The sequence below is a fragment of the Dasypus novemcinctus genome, chromosome 15, assembly GCF_030445035.2.
Source record: "Dasypus novemcinctus isolate mDasNov1 chromosome 15, mDasNov1.1.hap2, whole genome shotgun sequence".
NCBI lineage: Eukaryota > Metazoa > Chordata > Mammalia > Cingulata > Dasypodidae > Dasypus > Dasypus novemcinctus.
The window spans coordinates 18,448,397-18,471,348 of NC_080687.1; the positions used below are offsets into that span (position 1 = coordinate 18,448,397).

General features: G+C 35.5%; 1 protein-coding gene across 1 annotated transcript in view; it reads left to right on the forward strand.

The window, feature by feature from the left end:
• The window catches only part of LOC101426431 (paraspeckle component 1), a 73,657-nt gene that overhangs the window by 28,027 nt on the left and 22,678 nt on the right, over positions 1–22,952 (forward strand). The window contains 2 exon segments of the mRNA XM_004446710.4: positions 10,604–10,688; positions 17,290–17,395. Coding sequence (XP_004446767.1) covers positions 10,604–10,688; positions 17,290–17,395 — 191 coding nt within the window.

Below are 22,952 nucleotides of genomic sequence, written 5' to 3' on the forward strand. Positions count from 1 at the left end.
TTTTTGTTGCGTCATCTTGCTAGGTCAGCTCTCCATGTGGGCCAGCCTGCCTGTGCGGAGCAGCACTTCTATGTGGGGGAGCACTCTGCATGGGCCAGCTCGCCACATGGGCCACCTTGTCTTCATCAGGAGGCCCTCGATGTCAAATCCTGTACTTCCTATGTGGTAGACGGGAGCCCAGTTGCTTGAACCACATCTGCTTCCCATTATCCCTTATTTTTAAAATGTAGCTGTATACTTTATTGTGATGTATCTATGAAATCCACACATTGGGAAAAAATGCTCATTTAAAAAAATAATTCACTGTGGGAAGGACTGATCTACTACAGTTATAATCTGAAAAATAAAACCATCATTGTGACCTTTGTCAGTACCTCACACATCTAACAAATACTGAAGGAGGCAACTACCATTGTTATAACTTGTTTAAAGCCAAAAACTTAAGCATAAGTCAGAATTAAGAGAAATTTCAGAATGTTCACTTTTGCATGCATTTTTGGCTGAAGTTTCAAAGAGTCCACGTATAACAAAATCACAACTTTGAATCAAAATGGATATTAAAAACATTTAAGCCTTGTGACAAACTTACTCTACTGAAGCAAGAAAACAGAGTGAATAGTAGCAGCAGTATATTTCTAGGAGACAAAGCAATCACTTATTTCCTTTATCAAAAAACAAAAGTTAATGAGTCAGCAGGTTAATACTGAACAATTCCTTTAATTTATTTTAATGTATTCTCCTCCCCTCCCCCTGCTGTCTGACCTCTGTGTCCATTTGCTTTTCTCGTCTTCTCTTTAGGAGGCACTGGGATCCAATCCCGGGACCTCCGACATGGGAGAGAGATACTCAGTTGCTTAAGCCACCTCAGCTCCCTGGTCTCTTGCGTCTCCTCTGTCTCCCTTTGTTGCATCATCTTGCTGCACCAGCTCTCCGTGGTGCGGGCCAGCTTGCCGTGAGTTCACCGGGAGGCCCTAGGAATCGAACTTGGGGCCTCCTGTATAGAAGGCGGGAGCCCAGTTACTTGAGCCTCATCCGCTTCACCCAAGTTATTTTCTCTTCCAAGAATTTGCTTTTCAAGTTGTTTTTCAAATGTATCCATCCATATATTTGGGTTAAATTAAATTTATACATCAAAAACCTGCTCAGGGGAAGTGGATATGGCTTAAGACCCAGGTTCCATCCCTGGGGCCTGTTGTTAAAAAACAAAAAAAGCATGCCTGCATGACAAGCCAGTGCCCACTCAAGTGAAGTCACGCAGCAAGATGATGATGCAACCAAAGAGAGACGAAGGGGAGAGTGAAGGAGAGGCATAACCAGAAACTGAGGTGGCACAAGTGACAGGGAGCCTCTCTCCACATCAGAGGTCCTCAGAATCGAATTCCAGTGAATCCTGGAGGAGAAAAACGAGAAGAGAAGACCAAAAAAAGAGAAATACAGAAGATCACACAGCAAAAAACAGCAGTGGGGGGGGGCGGGGGGATGAAGGGGGGAGGGAAAAATAGAGTTTCCTTTTGAAAAAAAACATGCTCAGAATTCTAATCTTTTAAGTATAAACCATGACTTATCAAAGCATAGTCCAAATACCAGACAATAAGGCTACCATTTAGGTTTATATATTTCATCTGAAATACTTAACTTGCAAACAAGAGTTTTGCCTGCTCCAGAATAAATGTCCCTGATATAATTTAAATGGTAATTTAAAAAGACAGATTCAAATAATTCATGCTATACATTTTTCTTCATTGGGCTTTGATAAACTCTTCTCCAAATCTCTCACCCTTATTTTTTCCTTTCAGGCCGCAGCACCCCCTTGAGTATCTCTTGCAAAGCTGGTGTTTTGGTAATGTTCTGTCAGTTTTTGTTTGTGAAGACTTTGAACTCAGCCTCATATTTGAAGGACGGCTTTGCCGGATACAGAATTCTTGACTGGTGGTTTTTCTCTTTCAGTACCTTAAATACATCATACCACTTTTTCTCTCCTCCTTGGTTTCTGATTAGAGGTCCACACTTAATCTTACCAAGCTTCCCTTGAATGTGATGCTTTGCTTTTCTCTTGCTGCTTTCAGAATCCTCTCTCTATCTCTGGTATTTGTCATTCTGAATAGTAGTTTTCTCGGGGTAGGTCTATTCAGATTTATTCTGTTTGGGATGTGTTGTCCTTCTTGGACTGATATTTATGTCCTTCATAAGGGTTGGGAGGTTCTCAGTCATTATTTCCTCAGATATTCTTTCTGCCCCTTTTCCATTCTCTTTCCCTTCTGGGACACCAGCAATGCCAACGTTTGTGCATTTTTGCGTTGTCATTCAATTCGAACCTGGGTCCTCCCGAATGGTAGGTGGAGACCTAATCACTTGAGCCATAACCAACCGCTTCCCTCTAATGTAATTTTTTTTCTTTAAGATTTATTTTATTCATTTCTCTCCCCTTCCCCCCCAACTGTCTGTTCTCCATGTCCGTTCACTGAGTGTTCTTCTACGTCCACTTGCATTAACAGGTGGCACCGGGAAACTGTATCTCCTTTTTATTGTGTCATCTTGCTGTGTCAGCTCTTGGTGTGTGTGTCACCACTCCTGGGCGGGCTGCGCTTTTTTCACCAGGGGCGGCTCTCCTTGCAGGCCGTACTCTTTGCAGGTAGGGCACGCCTACACGGGGTGTAGCACTCCCTTGCACACAACAGCACTGCGCATGGGCCAGCTTACCACATGGGTCAGGAGGCCCTGAGTATTGAACCTGGACCCTCCATGTGGTAGGTGGATGCTCTATCAGCTGAGCCATGTCTGCTTCCCTCTAATGTATTTTTTTAAAGATCTATTTATTTATTTAATTCCCCCTTTGTCGCTTTTCTGTGTCCATTCGCTGCGTGTTTTTTTTTCTTTTCTTTTCTTTTTTTCTTTCTATGTTTGCTTGTTTCCCTTTGTTGCGTCATCTTGCTGTGTCAGCTCTCTGCGATGCACAGGCCAGCTTGTCTTCACAAGGAGGCCCTGGGACGTGAACCCTAGGATGTCCCATATGGTCGACGGGAGCCGAACTGATTGATCCACAGCTGCTTCCCCCTCTAATGTATTTCCGTTTTTTTTTTGTTTTGTTTTTTTAAGATTTTCTTTTTTCTTTCTTTCTCTCCCCCCCCCCCCCCAGTTGTCTGTTCTCTATGTTCATTCACTGTGTGTTCTTCTGTGTCCACTTGTATTCTTGTCAGCGGCACAGGAAATCTGTTTCTCTTTGTTGCGTCATCTTGCTATATCAGCTCTCTGTGTGTGCAGCGCCACTCCCGGGCAAGCTGCACTTTTTTTGCGAGGGGTGGCTCTCGTTACGGGACGCATTCCTTGCGCGTGGGGCTCCCCTACGCAGGGGACACCCCTGTGTGTAGTATGACACTCTTCAAGCGCATCAACACTACGTGTGGGCCAGCTCACCATAAGGGTCAGGAGGCCCTGGGTTTGAACCCTGGACCTCCCATGTGGCAGGCAGACACCCTGTCAGTTGAGCCAAATTCGCTTCCCTCTAATGTATTTTTAATCTCATCCATCTTGTCTTTCATTCTCTTAAGATCTGTTAATATTCTTTGTAGGCTTTCACATTGTTCTTTATGTTTTCCCGTTGTCTTCTAAGTATCTTTCATTTCTTTGGTCATATTTTCTTTAAATTCTTTGAAGTGATTTAGGAGCGTTGTGTAATTATCACTGATTAATTGTATTAAATCCTGTATCTCTTTTAAGATATTAGGTTTGTTCTTCTATCTGGGCCATATCCTTTTCTTTCCTAGGGTGGTTTGTAATTTTTTGCTGATGTCTAGGCATCTAAATATGTTGGTGTATTTACTCTGATGGCTAATTTCTCTCTCTCACCTATTTTTTTTCCTCTCCACAGCTCTTCTTTGACATTTGATTCAGTTTATTCTCAGCCTTTAAAATTGCCCAGTTTAGGTTTACAAAATCAGGTCAGGAACTCTTCATGAGATTCATATTTTCTCCCAGGGGTTGGATACAGAGAGTGTGAGCACTTTTTGTCTATGCAATTTCCACACCGGCAAGCATGTGGCGCTAGTCTTTTCATGGAGGTGTTTCAGTCTGGGCTTGTTGTGTTCCTGTGTTGAATCTATTCCCCTCCCTTTTCCCTTGAAACAGCTGACAGGGAGGAAGATGTCTGTACCCCTCTCAGTTGATTACAGTGAGACAGCTTAATAGCTTGGAGATGGCAGGGAGGAGCCCTTCTTGACTGCCACAGGGACTTGTAACTCATGTTTGTCTTTTCGATTTCTTTGTCTCTGTCCCTTACTCTCCTAGGAGTTGTGTAGCACTGTCCTCACCTGCTGACCCCCAAAGCAGTTTCCTCAGACCGCTTTTGACTCTTTTTCCATAGTTTTGGGGATACCATTCAGCTCTGCCTGTTAGTTTGTTACCGTTTTTCCACAATCCTCCATTATGACTTTTGAAGCAGTTATTTTGCAAAGTTAGTTATTTCCAAAGAGCTTTTATTTTGCTACTTATTTTTTGTGTTCATTTACAATCCATTGTACAGTATTTTGGTTTATAATAGGAAATGATATTTGATCAGTGCCTTCTACTCTTAAGTTTACTTGGGAAATGTATCTTGTGTGTATTTCAGTAAAAGTCTGCAGGTGGTACACTCATTTCATACTTTGTATAATTTCATTTTTTGTTTTACATTTACAACTTTCTCCACTTTGTTAATCAGTTTGTTATTTAAGTAGCATTATTTCTAAGGGCATATGCAGGTTGGGAAGGGAGTCTGGTAATCTCAGTTGTCTGGTTCTGCAGAACTACAGAAGTTCTCTAATTGATATGTCAGGTAGATTTAAAAAAACAACTGTTCAGGAAAAGTGTCATTCTATTTCCACCTTCTACTGTCTTGTAGGAATCACTATTCTGTATTTTAAAAGGTTCTTTTTGTACCTTTTCATGTAAAAAAGTCTTGCATTTGTCAGTAGATGTACATATAGGTGTATATTTATAACAAAAAAAGCTGTATATTTTGTACTTTTTTCCCCATTCTAATGTGTACATAAAGATCTTCATTTTTTAAAAATGGCTTCGTTATTCTGTAAAATGGCTAAAATTATTTGGCCGATCCTCTGATTGATACGTAGTTTTTCTTTTTCCCTTGTTTTTAAAGTCAGTGTTGAAATGAATATTTGTGCATTTAAGCGAATTTCTATAGATGTTTATTCTTACTGGACACAGCAGTACCTTATAAGAATTGTTTTAGTCATACTTCTTTCAGTGTTTTTTAAGTTTTCTTATCCAACTCCTGTTACACTCATTAAGGGTTAGTTTTTATTTCCTTTTTTTAAAAAAGCCATTGTAAGTTTACAGAAAAATGTTGTAGAAAGTAGAGTTCCCGTATACCCATCACATGCACAGTTTTTCCAATTATTTATATTTTCTGTAAGTTGGTACTTTTATTAACAATTGACAAGATAATATTTTAATTAACTATTAACTTTATCCCACGGCTTACATTAGGGTTTATCCTTTGTGTTGTATAGTTGTGGGTGGTGGTTTTTTTGTTTTTGTTTTGTTTTTTTCGGGGGGATACATGTGGAAAAACTTACACAACCTGAAGTTGCCCCTTTTTGACTTTTTATGTATATAGCTTACTCATATTAATTACATTCACAAAGCTGTGCTTTCGTTCTCATCATTCATTGGCAAAAGTTTTCATCACTCAGTAACTCCAAACCAATTAAACATTAATTGCCCGTTCCTCTCCTCCAGCTGCCCTGGTAACCTGTATTCTAGTTTCTGGCTGGTTCTGCATGTTCTGCTTATTTCATGTTATTGAGGTCATGCTATCTTTATCCTTTTGTGTCTAGCTTATTACATTCAGTACAATGTCTTCAGTGCTCATCCATGTTGTTGCGTGTATCAGAATTTACTTCCTTTTCATGGCTGTGTAATATTCCATTGTATGTATGTACCCATATTTTGTTTATGCATCCATCTGTTGATGAACACTTGGGTTGCTTCCATCTTACGACAGTTGCGAATACTGCTTTTGAATATCAGTATGCAGATATTTGTTTGAGTTCCTGCTTACAATTCTTTTGGGTATATAGCTGAAAATGGGATTGCTGGGCCATATGGTATTTCTGTACTTTGAGTAATTGCCACACTGGCTGCACCATTTTATATCCCACCTACAATGGATGATAGTACCTATTTCTGTGTATCTTTTCTAACACTTATTATTTGTGTGTTTTTAATAGGAGCTTTTCTTGTGGGTGTGAGATGGTTTTGATTTGCATTTCCCTAATGACATTGAGCATCTGTCTCTTTATATGTTTTCAGACCATTTGTATATCTTCTTTGGAGAAATGTATATTGAGTCTTTTCCACATCTTTAAGTTGATTTTTTTGTCTTTTCATTGTTGCATCATAAAATTTCTTTATATATTTTGAATATTAAATCCTTAACAGATGTTGGTTTCCAAATATTTTCTCCTCTTCCACAGCTTGTCTTTTTACTTTTTTTTTTTTTTTTTTTAAGGAGGTACTGAGGAATGAACATGGGAAATAGGCACTTAACCACTGAGCTACATCCTCTCCCCAGTGAGAGGGTTTTGTGTTGTTTTCCTGTTTTTGGTGTTTTGTTCTGTTTTTAGGAGGTACTGGGGATCCAACCCGGGACCTTGTACATGGGAAACAGGTGCTCAACCACTTGAACTACATCTGCTCCCTCACTTTCTTGATAGTGTTTTGATGTATCAAAGCTTTACGTTTTGGTTAGGTCTCATCTATTTTTCCTTTTGTTGGTCATGCTTTTGGTGTAGTCTAAGACACCTTTGCTTTATATACAGCCCTGAAGATGATACCCTGTTTTCTTCTAGGAGTTTTATAGTTTTAGTTCTTATGTTTAGGTTGTAGATCCATTTGGATTTAGTTTCTGTATGTGGTGTGACTCAGAGGGTCCCTCTTTTATTTGAGTTTCCCCAGCACCATTTGTTGAAGAGATTATTCTTTCCCTCAGTGAGTGCACTTGGCGCTCTTATCAAATACCAGTTGGCCCAGGCTTGGAGGGTTTATTTCTGAACTTAAGATATACTCCATTTGTTTAACTGTCTGACCTTGTGTCAGTACCATGCTATTCAGAATACTATAGCCTTGTAATAAGTTCTAAAATCAGGAAGTGAGTTCTCTAGGTTTCTTCTTCAGTGTGGTTTTGGCTATATGGAACTGCTTACCCTTTACCCTTCGGTATGAATTTGATGATTGACTTTTCCATTTATGCAAAGAAGTCTGTTGGAATTTTGATTGGAATTGCATTGATTCTATATATTGCTTTGTGTAGAGTTGATATGTTAAGAATTGAGTCTTCTACTCCATGAATATGGAATGTCTTTCTTTTTAGGTCTTCCTTAATTTCTTTCAGCAATATTTTGTGGGTTTTCACATACAAATCCTTTACATCTTCAGTTAAATTTTATTTCTAGGTGTTTAATTGTTTTAGTTGATACATTAAACGAACTCTTTCCCCCTTGATTTCCTTTTCTGATTGTTCATTCTTAGTGTCTCAAAACAGTTGAAATTTGTGTTATCTTGTGTCCTGTGACTTTGCTGTATGTGTTTATTTCTAGTAGCTTTGTTATGGAGTTTCAAATTTTCTATGTATGGGATCATACCATCTGCAAATAGAGTTTTATTTCTTTTCATATTTTGATGCCCTTTATTTTTCTAGTCTAATTCTGTCAAGAACTTCCAGTATAGTGCAGAATAGCAGTGGTGACATGGTGACATTGGGCACTTTGTCATGTTTTTGATCTTAAGGGGAAAGCTTTCAGTCTTCATCCTTGAGTGTGATCTTAGCTGTGGGTTTTTCATATATGCTCTTTATTGTGTTAAGGATGTTTGCTTCTGTTCTGAATTTTCTTAAGAGTTTATATCAGGAAGACATAGTGGATCTGGTCAAATGCCATTTCTGCATCAATTAAGATGATTGTGTGCCTTTTGTCCTTCTTTGAACAGTATGTGTTGCATTACATACTAATTGATTTTCATATGGTTGATCCACCTTGCATAAGAGGGGTAAATCCCCCTTGATCATAGTGCATAATTCTTCTAATGTGCTTTCAGATTGGTTTGCTAGTATTTTGTTGAAGAGTTTTGCATCTGTATTCATGAGGGTAATTAATTGGTCTATCGTTTTTTTGTGATGTCTTTAGCTTCAGTATTATGGAGCTGCTGGCCTAATAATGAGTAAGGGAGTGTTCCCTCTTCAGTATTTTTTAAGAGTTTGAGCAGGATTGATATTAATTTTTTTGGATATTGAGTAGAATTTTATCAGTAAAGCCACCTGGTCTGGGGTTTTTCATTGTTGGAGGATTTTGATTATTCATCTGTCTCTTATTATTGGTCTGTTGAGATGATCTGTTCTTTTTTTATTTTTATTTTTTAAGATTATTTATTTCTCTCCCCTTCCTCCCTCTCCCCCTCCCCCCACCCAGATGTCTGCTATCTGCGTCCTTTTGCTGTGTGTTCTTCTGTGTCCACTTATATTCTTGTCAGTGGCACCAGAAATCTGTGTCTCTTTTTGTTGTGTCATCTTGCTGCATCAGCTCTCCATGTATGTGGTGCCACTCCTGCGCAGGCTGCACTTTTTTCACGCTGGCCACTCTCCTTATGGGGTGCATTCCTTGCGTGTGGGGCTCCTCTAGGTGGGGGACACCCCTATGTGGCAGGGTACTCCTTGAGTGAGTGCATCAGCACTGTGCAGGGCCAGCTCATCACATGGGTAGGAGGCCTTGGATTTGAACCCTGGACCTCCCATGTGGTAGGTGGATGCTCTATCCATTGAGCCAAATCCGCTTCCTAAGATGGTCTATTCTTGAGTCAGTTTAGGTGGTTTGTGTGCTTCTGGGAATTTGTCCGTCTCATCTAGGTTATGTATTTTGTTGGCTTACAGTTCATATTCTCTTATCCTTTTTAGTCTGTTATGTTGGTAGTAATGTCCCTCCTTTTTCTCATTTTAATAATTTGTGTATTCTCTTTTTCTTTGTCAGTGTACTTAAAGGTTTGTCAGTTTTCATTGAATAGGTCTAAAATAATTACATGATAGTTGCTTGATTGCCTCCATTGGCTGCAGGGAGCTTCAGAAAAGTATTGATACTTGTTCCACATTCTGAGAAATTCTTGTGATTCAATTGGTCTGATGTTAAAAGGTACTCTAGTACTTCTAATGAGCAGTCAAGGTTGAGAAGTGATAGCAGGAAGATTCAAAATCACCTTAGTCATGATGTTCATTTTATTTTTTTAAGATACTAAAAGATTTTCTTTACTGGTGGATTATCAGAAATAACCTGAGACTTTTTGTTCCACATAACTGAAACAAACTTTTCTTGTCAGAGTCCCAAAATCTGTATTTTTTAATAATATAAATTTCCCAAATGAGTCTCTACTAGGTTTGGGATATGGGCAGTTTGAAGAGCTTTGGAATTAGGAGGGATTTGGCCATGTATCACATTTAAGCCATTTAATGATTGTTTCAAATTCATAATTTATCTGAATTGTTTTTTCTTTGATTCTTACATGTAATTTAATGTTTTTTTCTTTTAAACATTTTTTATTGTGTTAAAATACATGTAAAATTTGAAATCTTACATTTCAACTATTATTCTGTTTCAATTTGTACAATAATGGCAGGGTTACTATTTACTATATAGGATCATGATGCTTCAGAGAGCTATTAGAGCTATTTGTAATGAGGTATCCAAAATGTTGACACAAAGAATGGTAATTATTTCTGTTAGTATTTGTCACCTGTAAGTGACATTACTACGAGGTTAAATTGAGACAATACACAATCATTTTAGAAATTTCAGATAACATGATAATGTGAGAAAAGGAAAATGAAAACAACCAATAACTGTGCCATCCAAAGTATTTTAATATTTTAGTATTTTTTATCCTATACATGTGTGCACTCATTTTTGTTAGATAGTACAGACCAGGATTTACATAGCAGTAGGGAAGTTTATATAGTACTTCTCAGATACGCAAAAAACAAATGTATATTTCATTATTTTGGTTTCCTGTGGAACCCCTTTTTTAGATAAGGCAGGAATTTGTGGTAGTGGGAGTGCTTTTCTTGTTTAAAATGGTCTTGCTCACATCATTATTTACCCTTTCCTCCCATCTCTCTTCTCTCCTTACTATCTTTCTTATGGCAGGAGGCATGTTCTTTGGCTTTATATGTAGGTGTCCTGTTTCATCATTCGTACGATTATCTGGTCTGGTTCTTAGGTACCCTCTCCTGGTCTTTCCCAAAGAATCTTTTTGGAATTTGCATTTATGCTGCAGAAAAATACTGTAGTTTGTTTAACAGAATTTAAATGATAATGGTTTGATATTATATATTATACATTGTTTTTAATATGTGTCAGACCCTATGCTAAAATAATTATTACCGGTTAACTCCTTAACATAGATGAATTTTTTCATTTTATATACGTGAAGAAACAAAAGGATAGTAATTCAGTCTTTTATTATTAAATGGTTAATATTACCAACAAGAGTATCTCTATGCTTGTTGATACAAAAATACAGAAAGGGGAACTGAAAACATTAATGTGCAATCAATATTTTGTAGATCTGATGAGGCGTCAAGAAGAGCTCAGACGCCTGGAAGAACTCAGAAATCAAGAGCTGCAAAAGCGCAAGCAGATACAACTGAGGTAAAAGAACATCATTGTAACATTAATGTACATACGTATTTTTTATTGTGTGTAATTAATAAAACTCCTTGCTGCCCACTATGAACAAGTTGGAAAATAAAAATAATTGCCTATTTTTTATCACACAGGATCAAAATTCTTTATTATTCTTAAGGATTTTTAGCTGGTTAAAGGGACTTTGCGTAAATTTTGAAGGTACATAAGGAATTTAGATATTATTTCATTTAATTCATTGTAAGAATATGCTCTAGTTTTCTAGTTCATTTTCTTATAGGTCAATGTGTTTGAATTGTCCTTAGATTTTATTTTACACGACTATAATGTTACTATGAATGTGCTTTGTTTTGTTTTTTAAAGGTTTAATTTTTAATCTCCCTGCCCCCCCCCCCCCCGTTGTCTGTTCTCTGTGTCGTTCACTGTGTGTTCTATGTCTGCTTTGTATTCTTGTCAGCAGCACCAGGAATCTTTTTTTGTTGCATCATTTGCTGCATCAGCTCTCTGTGTGTGGCACCACTCCTGGGCAGGCTGCACTTTTTTCATGCAGGGCAGCTCTCCTTGCGGGGCGCACTCCTTGCGTGTGGGGTTCCCCTACGTGGGGGACACCCCTGTGTGACATGGAACTCCTTGCGCTCATCAGCACTGTGCGTGGCCCAGCTCACCATAAGGGTCAGGAGGCCTTGGGTTTGAACCCTGGACCTCCCATGTGGTAGGCAGACACCCTATCATTTGAGCCAAATTCGCTTCCCTACTATGAATGTTTTATGCAACTTTGTGTTCCTGGTGATTTGTTCGAAAAGATTTCTGGGAATGGAATCCATGTTAAAACTGGCGTGGGGATTTAAAATCTTGGTACATCGTAGACAATAGTGATTGTCAACTGAAAATAATTTAGTAGGGTAAGAAATTTTGAGAAAGTGGATAATCCGCCTTGTATAAACAAAAAATTAACAGCTTTCCTTATGCCTTAGTTGTGAGGTATAATATTACTCTTTAAAGTTTCAAAAAGTATAATAATTAGGAAAATGTTATGAATAAAACTATGATAGATGAAGTAATAAGCCTAGAAATTTTGTTTTTCAAAGTGTTGTAAAAGTAGTAAAGTGCTCATGGTAAAAAGTAAGGTATTCATGGGAAAGTAAAAGTATAAAGAAGAAAATAAACGGTGAATGAGTTTGAAGTGTCTCCAGCAGTCTGGATGGAGATAGGTGGTATTCAATATTTTGATCTATTTTTCCGAGTTTGTCTTTGCATATTGTTATATATGTATGTTTATACATATTTATTATGAAATTACTCTTAAGTTTTTGTATCCCATGTGGTCCTTGGACTAGCAACATTGGCATTCTTATGTGGGATGTTGTTAGTTTTTAAATGTGCAAGGAAATGGGTTCCACCCTGATCTGTTGACTGGTGATGAGACTAGGCCATATTGTTGGGTTTGTTTTTGTTTTTTTTAAGATTTCTTTTCTTTCTTTCTTCCCCCCTCTCCTCACTGTTTGCCCTTGCTACCTGCTCTCTGCTCATCTTATTTAGGAAGCACCAGGAACCAAGCCCAGGACCTCCCATGTAGGAGGGAGCCACCCAATCACTTGAGCCACCTCTGCTCCTGCTAGTTGTGTTTCCTTGTGTGTCTCTTCATTTTGTCAGCGCGCTGTCTTGCTCATCTTCTTTAGGGGGCACCAGGAACCAAACATGGGACCTCTGTTGTGGAATGCAGGTGCCCAACTACTTGAGCCATATCCACTTCCCCATATAGTGTTTTTCTGTTTTTGTTTCTTTTTGCCTGTTATTTTTTGTTGTTGTTGTTTTTGTTGTTGTTTTTGTTTTTTTCCAGATTGTGTTTTAATAAGCCCTTCAGGTGATTCTTATTTACCCTAAAGTTTAAGAACCATTGTGTACACAACTCCCCACTTAACTGCTTGCTTCAGGGATTTTTTTTTTTTAACTTTTACTTCTTTCCTTATATAAGCATGTCCAAGTGTTCCATTTCTACAAAGTTAAGGAAACTTTCCCTCCCAAACCTAAAACCTTATCTGAATCCTCTTAAAGACTTGACAGGCTTTAAAAAATGATATTCTACACTTCACATATTTTAAAAATACCTGAATATTAATAATTAAAACCAAGTAGGTGGAGGGGAAGGTTGTATCTTAAAATGGGATACAAAGACTTTTAGGGATGACCCTAAGTATATTACAGATGAATAACAGCGCACTGAATGAAAGGAGAAGAGGAAAGAAATAAGTAATTTAAATAACTGGGTAACAGTATATTAATTGGATACACTAAGGCAAGAATTGTGTGTACATTCTGTAATTTTGATATTAAATTTGTTTCTCACAGTGGTATAGGTTAGCAATTCTGAAACTTCTTTGTGTATATACTTCCTTATGCAAACAGACCTGTAAAATATATTATAGTAATGAGATTCAGGCTTTCTTTGTTGGAGAAAGATGGAAAGGGAAAAGGCTAAAATTTCAGCGAATCCTGTGCCCTTGTGTTGGTACCAGAGCTATCAAAGTCAAGTGAGTTCAATGGTACTTAATATACACAGATAGATAGATGCAGAAATATCCATGTGTGCATATTTATGGATTAGTATAGCATATTTTGCATAGTCCTATCCATTGAGACATGGCCTAGAAATATTAGTGGCACCCCAGTAGCCATGATCAATAGTCACCCTAGTAGAAGCTCCAGTGGCCAGAAATGGAAGATTTTCAGCAACAAAATATAAATGATAGTATTTGACTTTACACTGTAGAATTTAAAGTGGAGAAACCTAGGAAATACCTACCACCTTATCTAAGTGATTAAGGCTAATATTAATATTATACACTCATAGTAAGATGTTGGTATCAGGAACCCTTTGATAAGACGCACTGAAAAGGCATAACATCACTTCTTTAGTATTCTGGTAAAAGTGTAACTTCATTCCTGTCAGGATGAAAACATCAAACATAAATTGAAGAATGTGTAAAAAAATAATTAGTTCTCTTCAAAAGTGTCAAGCTCATGAAAGATAACAAAAAGGAATGTCTGAACTGTTCTGAAGTGGAGGAGTCTATGGAGAAATAACAGTAAGATGTAATGTGGGATTCTGGATAGGATCATGGAACAGGATAAAGACATTAGTGGAGAAAACTGGTGAAATTTCAAGTAAGATCTGTAGTTTAGTTAATAGTATTGTATTAGTTTTAATTCCTGGTTTTTATAATTTTACTAGGGGTATTCGGGAACCAACTGTACTAATTTTGCAACTTCTGTTAAGTCTAAAATGAGTTCAAAATGAAGTTTAGAAAAGCACAACACAACCGTACTGTAGGTGTTAGAGATAAAGTGGAGGAAACAAAAAACACAGGCTCTCCCATTGTGGAACTTAAAGTAATATAGGTTGGAGGTACACATTAGTTTAGAATGTCCAGATTATTAAAACGATATAGTAGAATGGATTGTTTATGGGATTTTTAATGGTTTATTTAATCTTTTCATGTCTTCAATATTGTTTTCCTTATGTAATGAGTATTCTCTGTACGTGGTAATTTTTCATTACATGATTTTTCATTATGTAATTTTACTGTGTAAGGGCATCAGATTCCATTTAAATTTAGATAAATGAGATATTAACAATAAAAATACCTGAACAGTTTTTCCTGGGTCATTTAATTCTTTAGGTCTTCTAAGGAGGTTTGAAAGAAATACTAAAAGATGACCTGGTTCAAGTTGTAACTGCCACTGATTCTTTATAAAGACTTTATGCAGTGGACCCTGTGATAAGTATGGGAGGTGGTGCTTAACAGAATCAACAGAGTATTTTTATCCATTGACCTCATGGACTCAGTGCATAGAGCCTGTAATTCACTCTTTCCTACAGAAATGTTTGAAATCTGAAAACAATTCTTTATATTAATTAAATTTAAAATAATTCTTTATATTAATTAAAACGAATTATAAAATTAAAATTTTCACTAAATATTAAAAGGATATTAATTTGTCATACTTTTATTAGTTCCATTTATGAATATAACCTGGGAAGTAAACCTTGATCTGAAGAGACTTTAAATATAAATATAAGCGTGATGGTCATTAAAGCAGCTTGTGGAATAGAAGGAATGTTCCTGTATGTTGTATGTAAATTTAAGTTGTGGAATTGTCATTGTTGTATAATCACAAGTTCAAAATAAAATGCATATTCTGGGATTGTTGACAGGAACGAGAGAAAAAGACAGTGAATGTTTAATTGCCCCCCCCCCCTTTTTTTTTTTTGCTACTTTTTTTCTCTTCTGACTTGTAAATCTGCTGGCTGGTACACATCATAAAGTTTATTTTTAAAGATACTTTATTTGGCTTTTATTTACTTAAGACATTGTGATAATAGGACATGTTATTAAAAACCCTGAAATGATAAAGTCCTATGCTCATACAGATGCTTTTTAAAAATTGTGAAATGCTTTTTAAAAGCAGATAGGAATACTATTCTTTGACTTGCCTTTTTTTCTGACGGGTGTGTATTCTTTCATATCAATAAATGAAACCTGTGTCTTTTTTTAACAGTTATATTTTGTTCCTTGGCACCCTTGAACCATAATTATCCCCTATTTATAAATGGTTAGTTGTCTTCAGTGTTTGCTTTTACAGATGTTGCTGCCATGTGTCTCTGTGTGTGTACATAAAAATTTTTCACATTTGTGCAGGTATTTCTGTTTAGTTTACTGGGAAGGGTTTTCATGTTTAAAATATTTTGTGTTATAAAGTAGATCCCACCATGGTTGTATATACCCATAATACTTTGTGAAATGTAAACCAGAATGCTTTTAAAACCAAATTTAGTCATGTGTCATTTAGTGGCAAGATGTGACCTGAGCCTATCTAATGACAGAGCCTTAACCAGAACTCATGTTGTGCTCATGTAAAGCCTATGTTTTTTACACTTAGTATGAATGTTTATTTTACTACAGAAATACTAACCTCTTCAAGGGCTGTTGCCTCAGATTCCATTGGGGGATATAAGAATTGACCCTTCTTTAAATAGAAAAAACTGAATTTCAAAACATGAGGCCCTAGAGTTTTTAAATGCAATTTTTTCACCTGTATCTATATACATTTTCAGTAATGTATGAGTGTGAAAGTGTTTTTTGAACAGTAAAATTGATAAATGTGTTACTGTTGGGAAATGTATTAGCCAGCCTACATGAAATTTTTTTTTGTTTTTATTTTTAAAGAACACAGTATAGATGTATTTTGGGGATTTGGGGGTGGGGAATCTCAAAATAGTTAAGATCTTACTTGAAAATCTCTTTGGAACATTGTCTCATTATTCACTTACATGTGGTCCAACAAGATAGTAACAGCCAGGTTTTAACTTCATGTTTGTATGTTTGGAGGATGTAGCTTTTTGTTGCCTTCACTTATTTAAATTACTTTGGCTTTTTTGGGAGGGGGGTAGAGGGCATATATATTTGAGCTTGTAGTGATTTAAATGCCACTGTAATGTGATCTCATTAGGTCAATATAATTTTATAGTTTAGGTATATTAGTCATATAAAAAACATTATTACTCATTTAATAGTCATCTGGTATAATATTTTTTTACTCAATTTATTTTGATTTTTCCATACTCAAATATACTTCTAGGACAGGGGTCAGCAGACTTCTGGAAAAGGGCTAGGTCATACAAATTTTAGGCTTTGTAGACCATGTGGTCTTTGTTTCATCTCCTCTGGGAGGAATATAGACTAGACAAGAAGCAAGTGATTGTTGTCTAAAATTTAAGTTACAAAAACAGGTTATGGGCTGACACCTGTTCCAGGGGATTTCCTCCATTAATTAAATGGTGTAGGAAGATGTTAAGGCTGCCTTCTGCACCTAATAGGAGTTTTTTTTTTTTTTTTTTTTTTTTAAAGATTTATTTATTTATTTAATTCCCCTCCCCTACCCCGGTTGTCTGTTTTCTGTGTCTTTTTGCTGCGTCTTGTTTCTTTGTCCGCTTCTGTTGTCGTCAGCGGCAAGGGAAGAGTGGGCGGCGCCATTCCTGGGCAGGCTGCACTTTCTTTCGCGCTGGGCGGCTCTCCTTACGGGCGCACTCCTTGCACGTGGGGCTCCCCCACGCGGGGGACACCCTTGCGTGGCAGGGCACTCCTTGCGCGCATCAGCACTGCGCATGGCCAGCTCTACACGGGTCTAATAGGAGTTTTTTGTTGGCAGTGTGGTTTTTTGCAATGGCTTCCTTGGGATGGGTTTTAGTACCATTAGGAATTATGCTATACCAGTGAAAGATCCCAGTCTTTTCATTTCTTTATAGTATATGTTAAATATTAAGAGATTTTGGTCTCTTTGTCTCTTGGTTATAAACACTCAACTGTGTAACTTTTTTAGTTCATCCTTAGTTAAATTACTTTATTTCTTTGGTTTATTTGATTTATTAAAATCTTGGACCGAATTAGTAGAATGCAGGTAAAAACCTAGTTAGCTATGGCCAATCATTATTAACTGATTTGGCATAATTTGATTTGTGTAAATTATTTTGTTTTAATTGAAATACAGCAAAATATCTGAGATACACGTTTTACAATGTAGACATTTTTATTTAAAAATCTTTCAGACATGAAGAAGAACATCGCCGTCGTGAAGAAGAAATGATAAGACACAGAGAACAGGAAGAACTTAGGCGACAGCAAGAGGGCTTTAAGCCAAATTATATGGAAAATGTAAGTAAAATACTTCTTAATTAAAATGGTCTTTCATCTTTCTCAGTGGATGGTCTATACTCAGAATTCTTTAGATCTTGTTTTGTGTAGTGGTATATTTTTTGATCTTTCTGAATTTCTCATGTTTGTATATGTTAAACCAGTAGGTTAACCTTTCTAGGCAGTAGGTTAAAATTAGTTACTTGAGATAATATTTATGATTTATGAAATGGATATTATAGTTTCCCTTATTTTTTGCATTTGTGTGTCTACATTATTAGATGAAAAGACTTGATAAATACATCATCTTTACTTTGATGACTTTAACTGTTTAACTGGTATTAAAAAGTTTTTACTTAGAAGGACCTAGACATTTTCAGAAGTATGATAGTATATGCTCATTACCCAAACCAAAAGAATTATCAACACATGGCTGATCTTTTTCATCTCTATGTATATCTGCTTCCTCTCCTGAATTGTTTTGAGTCCTTGAAATCATGTACTTTCATTTTCGTATTGCTAAATGATGAGGACTCTTAAATTACCTTTATCATAGCTCGAAAATTGTCAGTTCTTTAATACTAACTAGTCAAAGCCCAAATTTGCTTATATTTTCATACTTTAACAACTGTTTTCCTTCAAATTAACTGATATATCTGACCCTTTTAGCCTAGGTTCTCTTTCCTTCTTTTTTTTTCCCTAATAACTTTTCTTCCCTTTCTCCTTCCTTCCTTCCTTCCCTCCCTCCCTCCCTCTCTTTCTTTCTTTTTTTAAAGAAACAGAGCCCTGTATAGAGTATTTCACATTTTGGATTTTGCTGATTTCATCTCTCTGGTGATATATAACATTCTCTTTTCCCTGAATTTTTAGGCCTTAAAGACTTGATCTGATTTGGGTTGGGGGTTTTGTTTTGGCAGGGAGCTCTAATAAGAATACTTCAAATATGTTAAAATCTACAATTCTCACCTTGGGAGAATGCCAACCTAATAATTCATTATTTTAAATAATATTTACTAGTATTTTTTTCTGTAGCTGTTTTAAAAGCCAAGATTTTTAAGTAATTTCCTCCCATTTTCTTGAGGCAACAAATATTAATTCTCATCTCAGTGCACCAGGTCTGCTGTCCATAAAAAGTTTTAAAACTTTTTTTTTTTTTTAAATTAAAAAGGATACACACATACACAGTAAAATCATGGCTTGCATGGTAACAGTAAAATTTTCTCTTAGCTTCTATTAAATAATCCTTTGTATGAAAATTATATGGCATTTAAATTCAGTAATTCACTTAGAGGCCTAATTGACTTTTTAAAAAATTGACTTAAATTGTGACCACATTGGTTTTGTAAATATTTTTAAGCATTGTAAATTTTTTTTGAGTAATTTCCAGCATCATTTTACTATTCTCTTTTCCTCTTAGGATGCACAGCATTTGCTTGGTGATACATCTTAAACTGTATTCTTAAATTTTTGGTTGTTATGTTTGAACATAAATTTCTATTGGAATTATCAACATGAGGATACTTTTCTGATGTTACAGAAGAAGGCAGAAATTAAAAATTCAGCTCTGTATTTTAAAAAAGATAGTGTTTATATCTTTAACCACATGTGATATATTTTTAGTGAAATTTTCTTTCCATTGAGGATTAACAAATTCTACCTAGTTTAGTATGTCTGAAAATTTCTTCTTCTAAAGTATTTCCTTATATTAAAATAAGTGGAATTAGCTCTCTTTGTATAGTTTTCTGGCATAAACTTTACATTCTTGGTGTGAATTTGTCATATTTGTAACATGTCATGTACATTAATGATCATTTTGGGGACTATCAGGAAATGATTAAGTAAAATACATTCTCCTGTTCAGCTTGATTGCGTTGTCCCCACAGAACTCTGAAAAAGTCACAGTATTTTAAGAACTTATGCTCTTGTTTCTATATGTTGAGTGGCATTCGATATAGGTATAATTAGGGTTATATAGTCTTAAGATTATTCCATTCTAAAAATTCATCTGTGGAAACATTACTACAATTGCAAAATTGAATTACCCCAACTTCTTAATTTAAAAACATTTGTGTTGAAAATTTATTTTAATGGTGGAAAATTTTTACCAAAATCCAATGAACTCTGAGAAGAGATGAATTAGATATTTAGAAAGATTTGTGCTGCGTTTGTCATTTAAAAAGTAGGTCATTTATTATTACCCAAGATTTTGCTCTTAAAAAGGATTAGGTGAATATATATTTAAATATCAAATAATTAGTTTTCAAGGTGTTACTTAAAGTATGTGTTGCATATTTGAAGCTTTCTTTTTAAGGAGGCTCTGGGGATTGAGCCCATGACCTCATACATGGGATACGGGTGCTCAAAACACTGAGCTACACCTGCTGCCTTTGAACCTTCTTTTAGTAGATTAATTTGACTAGAGCAAGGCTCTGCAAACTATATTCAAGGTTCCACAGCCCTGTGTTTGTATAGCCTTGCCACAGCTAAGAATGGCGTTCACATTTTCAAAGGGTTGGTGGGGGGAAAAATTAGAGACCATTTATGACCCACAAAATCTAAAAAATTTACTCTCTGGATCTTTACAGAAAAAGTTTGGTGAACCCTGGACTAAAGTAATGAAGATTTTGTTTTTAAGCTGGTATTTATGTTAGATAGGGCACAAACTTGTTACACTTTTAATTTTCTGAATGGCATCATATTTAAATGGAATGTAAATGAGCTATGATGGCTCAAAACAATGGAATTAAATATTTAGATTTTTTTAAAGATTAGAAATTTGAATAGGTACAAGTTTTTCATCATTTTAGTGTCAGTTTTATCTTGTTCCTGGCTTCTTAAAATTTAATATAAACTAATCAAGTGCTAAGTGAAATATTAATGAAAGCTCTGCAGATTTCTAACAAATATTGAGGCAATTGTTACATCAGTTTTTCATTCACTTTGAAATTTAAATTTGAGAAAAGTTGTTAAATAATTTCAATGTTTGTTTTTGTCTTTAAAAGCTTTGAAATTAGGCCCTCTTATGCGCTTTCTCTTTTTTCACTGTTCAGTTTAAAGGGAGGAACCAAACGGTAAGTGTTCAGCTTGTCCAAGTAATAATTCAAGACTTAAAGTAGTTTTAAGATGCTATTTTTCATTTCTTTCAAATATTTGTAATATAGAAATACTCCAATGGAAATAAGAGTATGGTTTTTGAAGAGTAAAATACTTATTAAATATTTTGTCTTGTACAGGAAACTTTTTTAATATTATGAGAGAAGACATGCTTGTTAACTTTCAACGTGATCATAATTTTATGACATACAAATGAATACATTTTTTAAGAGTTTCAGGGGCATTAAGTGAGCACTTCATTAATTGTTATTTTTAAAATTTCATTCTTTATTTCTATTTAGAGGAAGTTTTCTCTTTAATAAAGGCTGCTGTTATTACAGAGTAAGCATATTTCATTCCTAAAGAATATTATACTTTTGACTGGCTTTACAATGTGTACATTTTTATACTGTGTCTAAATTGTATTTTGGTTTGCTTTTACCATTGTGTGGAGTTTATTTGACCATTTTCTAGGTTATATTTATTAGGTCGAAAGTTTCTGCTTTTGGACACAATATAAGAGCGTATTCTAAAAACAGTGGGAACTTTATGAGATTGTCTTTTGACTTTTTTATTAGGTTGCTCCATTTATTGTAGATTAAGTAGTTTAAACAGTTGAATATGGCAGTGTACCAGTCTTTATTTGCGGAAACATTTCGGGGTTGAGTAAAACATTTTAATCAAGATAATTTTTTGATGCCATTTCTTTGAGTAAACTTTTCTATCCTGAGAAGTTAATGTCAGAAAAATACACAAGTAACTTTTATTTTAGCTTTCATAGTTTACTATGTAGTTATGAAATATTTTGTTCAGGAGAATTGAGTCACTTTTGATTGGAGACTGCTTAATTAAACAATCTAAGACGTTTCTTTTTCTGTTATAGTAAATGTTAATACTTTCTTTTTGGTAAAGAAATAAAAGCACTTTAGTTCTGTTTTTTTTATTTATTGAAGTATGTCACTCACACATAAACATACATAAACAGTAAGTGTAAAATAGTTTGTGAACTAGTTGTGTTTTAAATATTCTGCATTAAACTAAATATATACATGATTTGCTGTTGAAGAATTTTTAGTCACACTTGAATGGGTTAGAATAGCTCTCAATATTTGAACATAGGTTCATAATAAACTTGAAAATTAATGTACATTTTGACAATTAATGTATATGACCATAGGTTCATAATAAACTTGCTTAGTCAGCAGTCTGACGCAATCATATTCCTTTGTCTGTCTGTATAACTAATAGAGAATGTGTAATAGTGAACCAAAAGCATTAAAGGTAATGCAGCAAGAGCTTTTAAAATATGTGGATTCCTATGTCTTAAATCTTACAAATTGATTCATTTGTTTTGTGATCCTATTAAATTTGGTCACAAAATGTCCATTGTTCATATTTTTTTGTTAGGTCCAGTAGTTTTTAATGTACAGCTTATCTGTGGAGCTTATAAAAGAAAAATGTCTTGGGATGTCATCCACCAAAGTTTTTGATTCAGTAGGGTCCATGGGGTTTGCTTTTTTGTTTGTTTTTGTTTACTGCCAGTTTTTTTTTCTCCAAATATATTTTTATTACAGAAGTTGTGAGCTTAGGAAATAGTCATGCACATGTGTAGAATTTCCATAAAATACCCCTTTACCAAAACACCAACCTATGGTGGGACATTTGTTACAGATTATGGTTTGATATCATCAGACTATATTACCACCAACTATGGTCCATTGTGTACATTTGGCACACTTTTTCCATACCCCCCCATTATCAACATAGTACATCCTTGGCATTGATGCAAGAACATTACAGCATTGCTGTTAACCACAGTCCATAGGTCATACCAGTTGTATTTTTCCCATGCATCTTCACATTTCCCACCACTTTGCAGTAGTGACATACATCTGCTCTAGCTCACAGAACGATGCTCTTGCACATGGGATCTGCATTTTTTAAAAGCTCCACAGGTTATTAATTCTGTTCTTTAGCAAAACTTGAAAAACACTGGTTGTAATACCTTGAAATGTGAAAAGAATGGTAGTTAAATTTTTTATGGGGCCTGTGGACTTTAGTGGAGAGAGGGCCAAGTGTTGTGCAGAATGGAAGTCAAAATTCATATAGGATGTTTTGTAAATATTAGCTAATATTCTGTGTGAGTAGTATTCGATGGAATTATGTTGTGGCAATCTTGAACTGGGCTTTCAGACTACAAATGAAAAGGGAGAATTTTTTTAAATGATGACTTAAAACTTTAGTCTCAAAATTAAAATTGTTTCATTTGGACCAGGGGTTGACAGGACAGACTGTCGCAGGCCAGGCCATATCTACTCACTGCCTGTTTTTTTGTATTAGTGTTACTGGAACATAGGGCACTAATTTGTTAATGTATTGTTTATGGTTGCTTTTGTACTATAGCAGTTGAGTTGAATAGTTGTGACTCAGCTGAATGAGACTTATATTAAGTACACATGACCTGCAAAGCCTAAAATATTTTCTA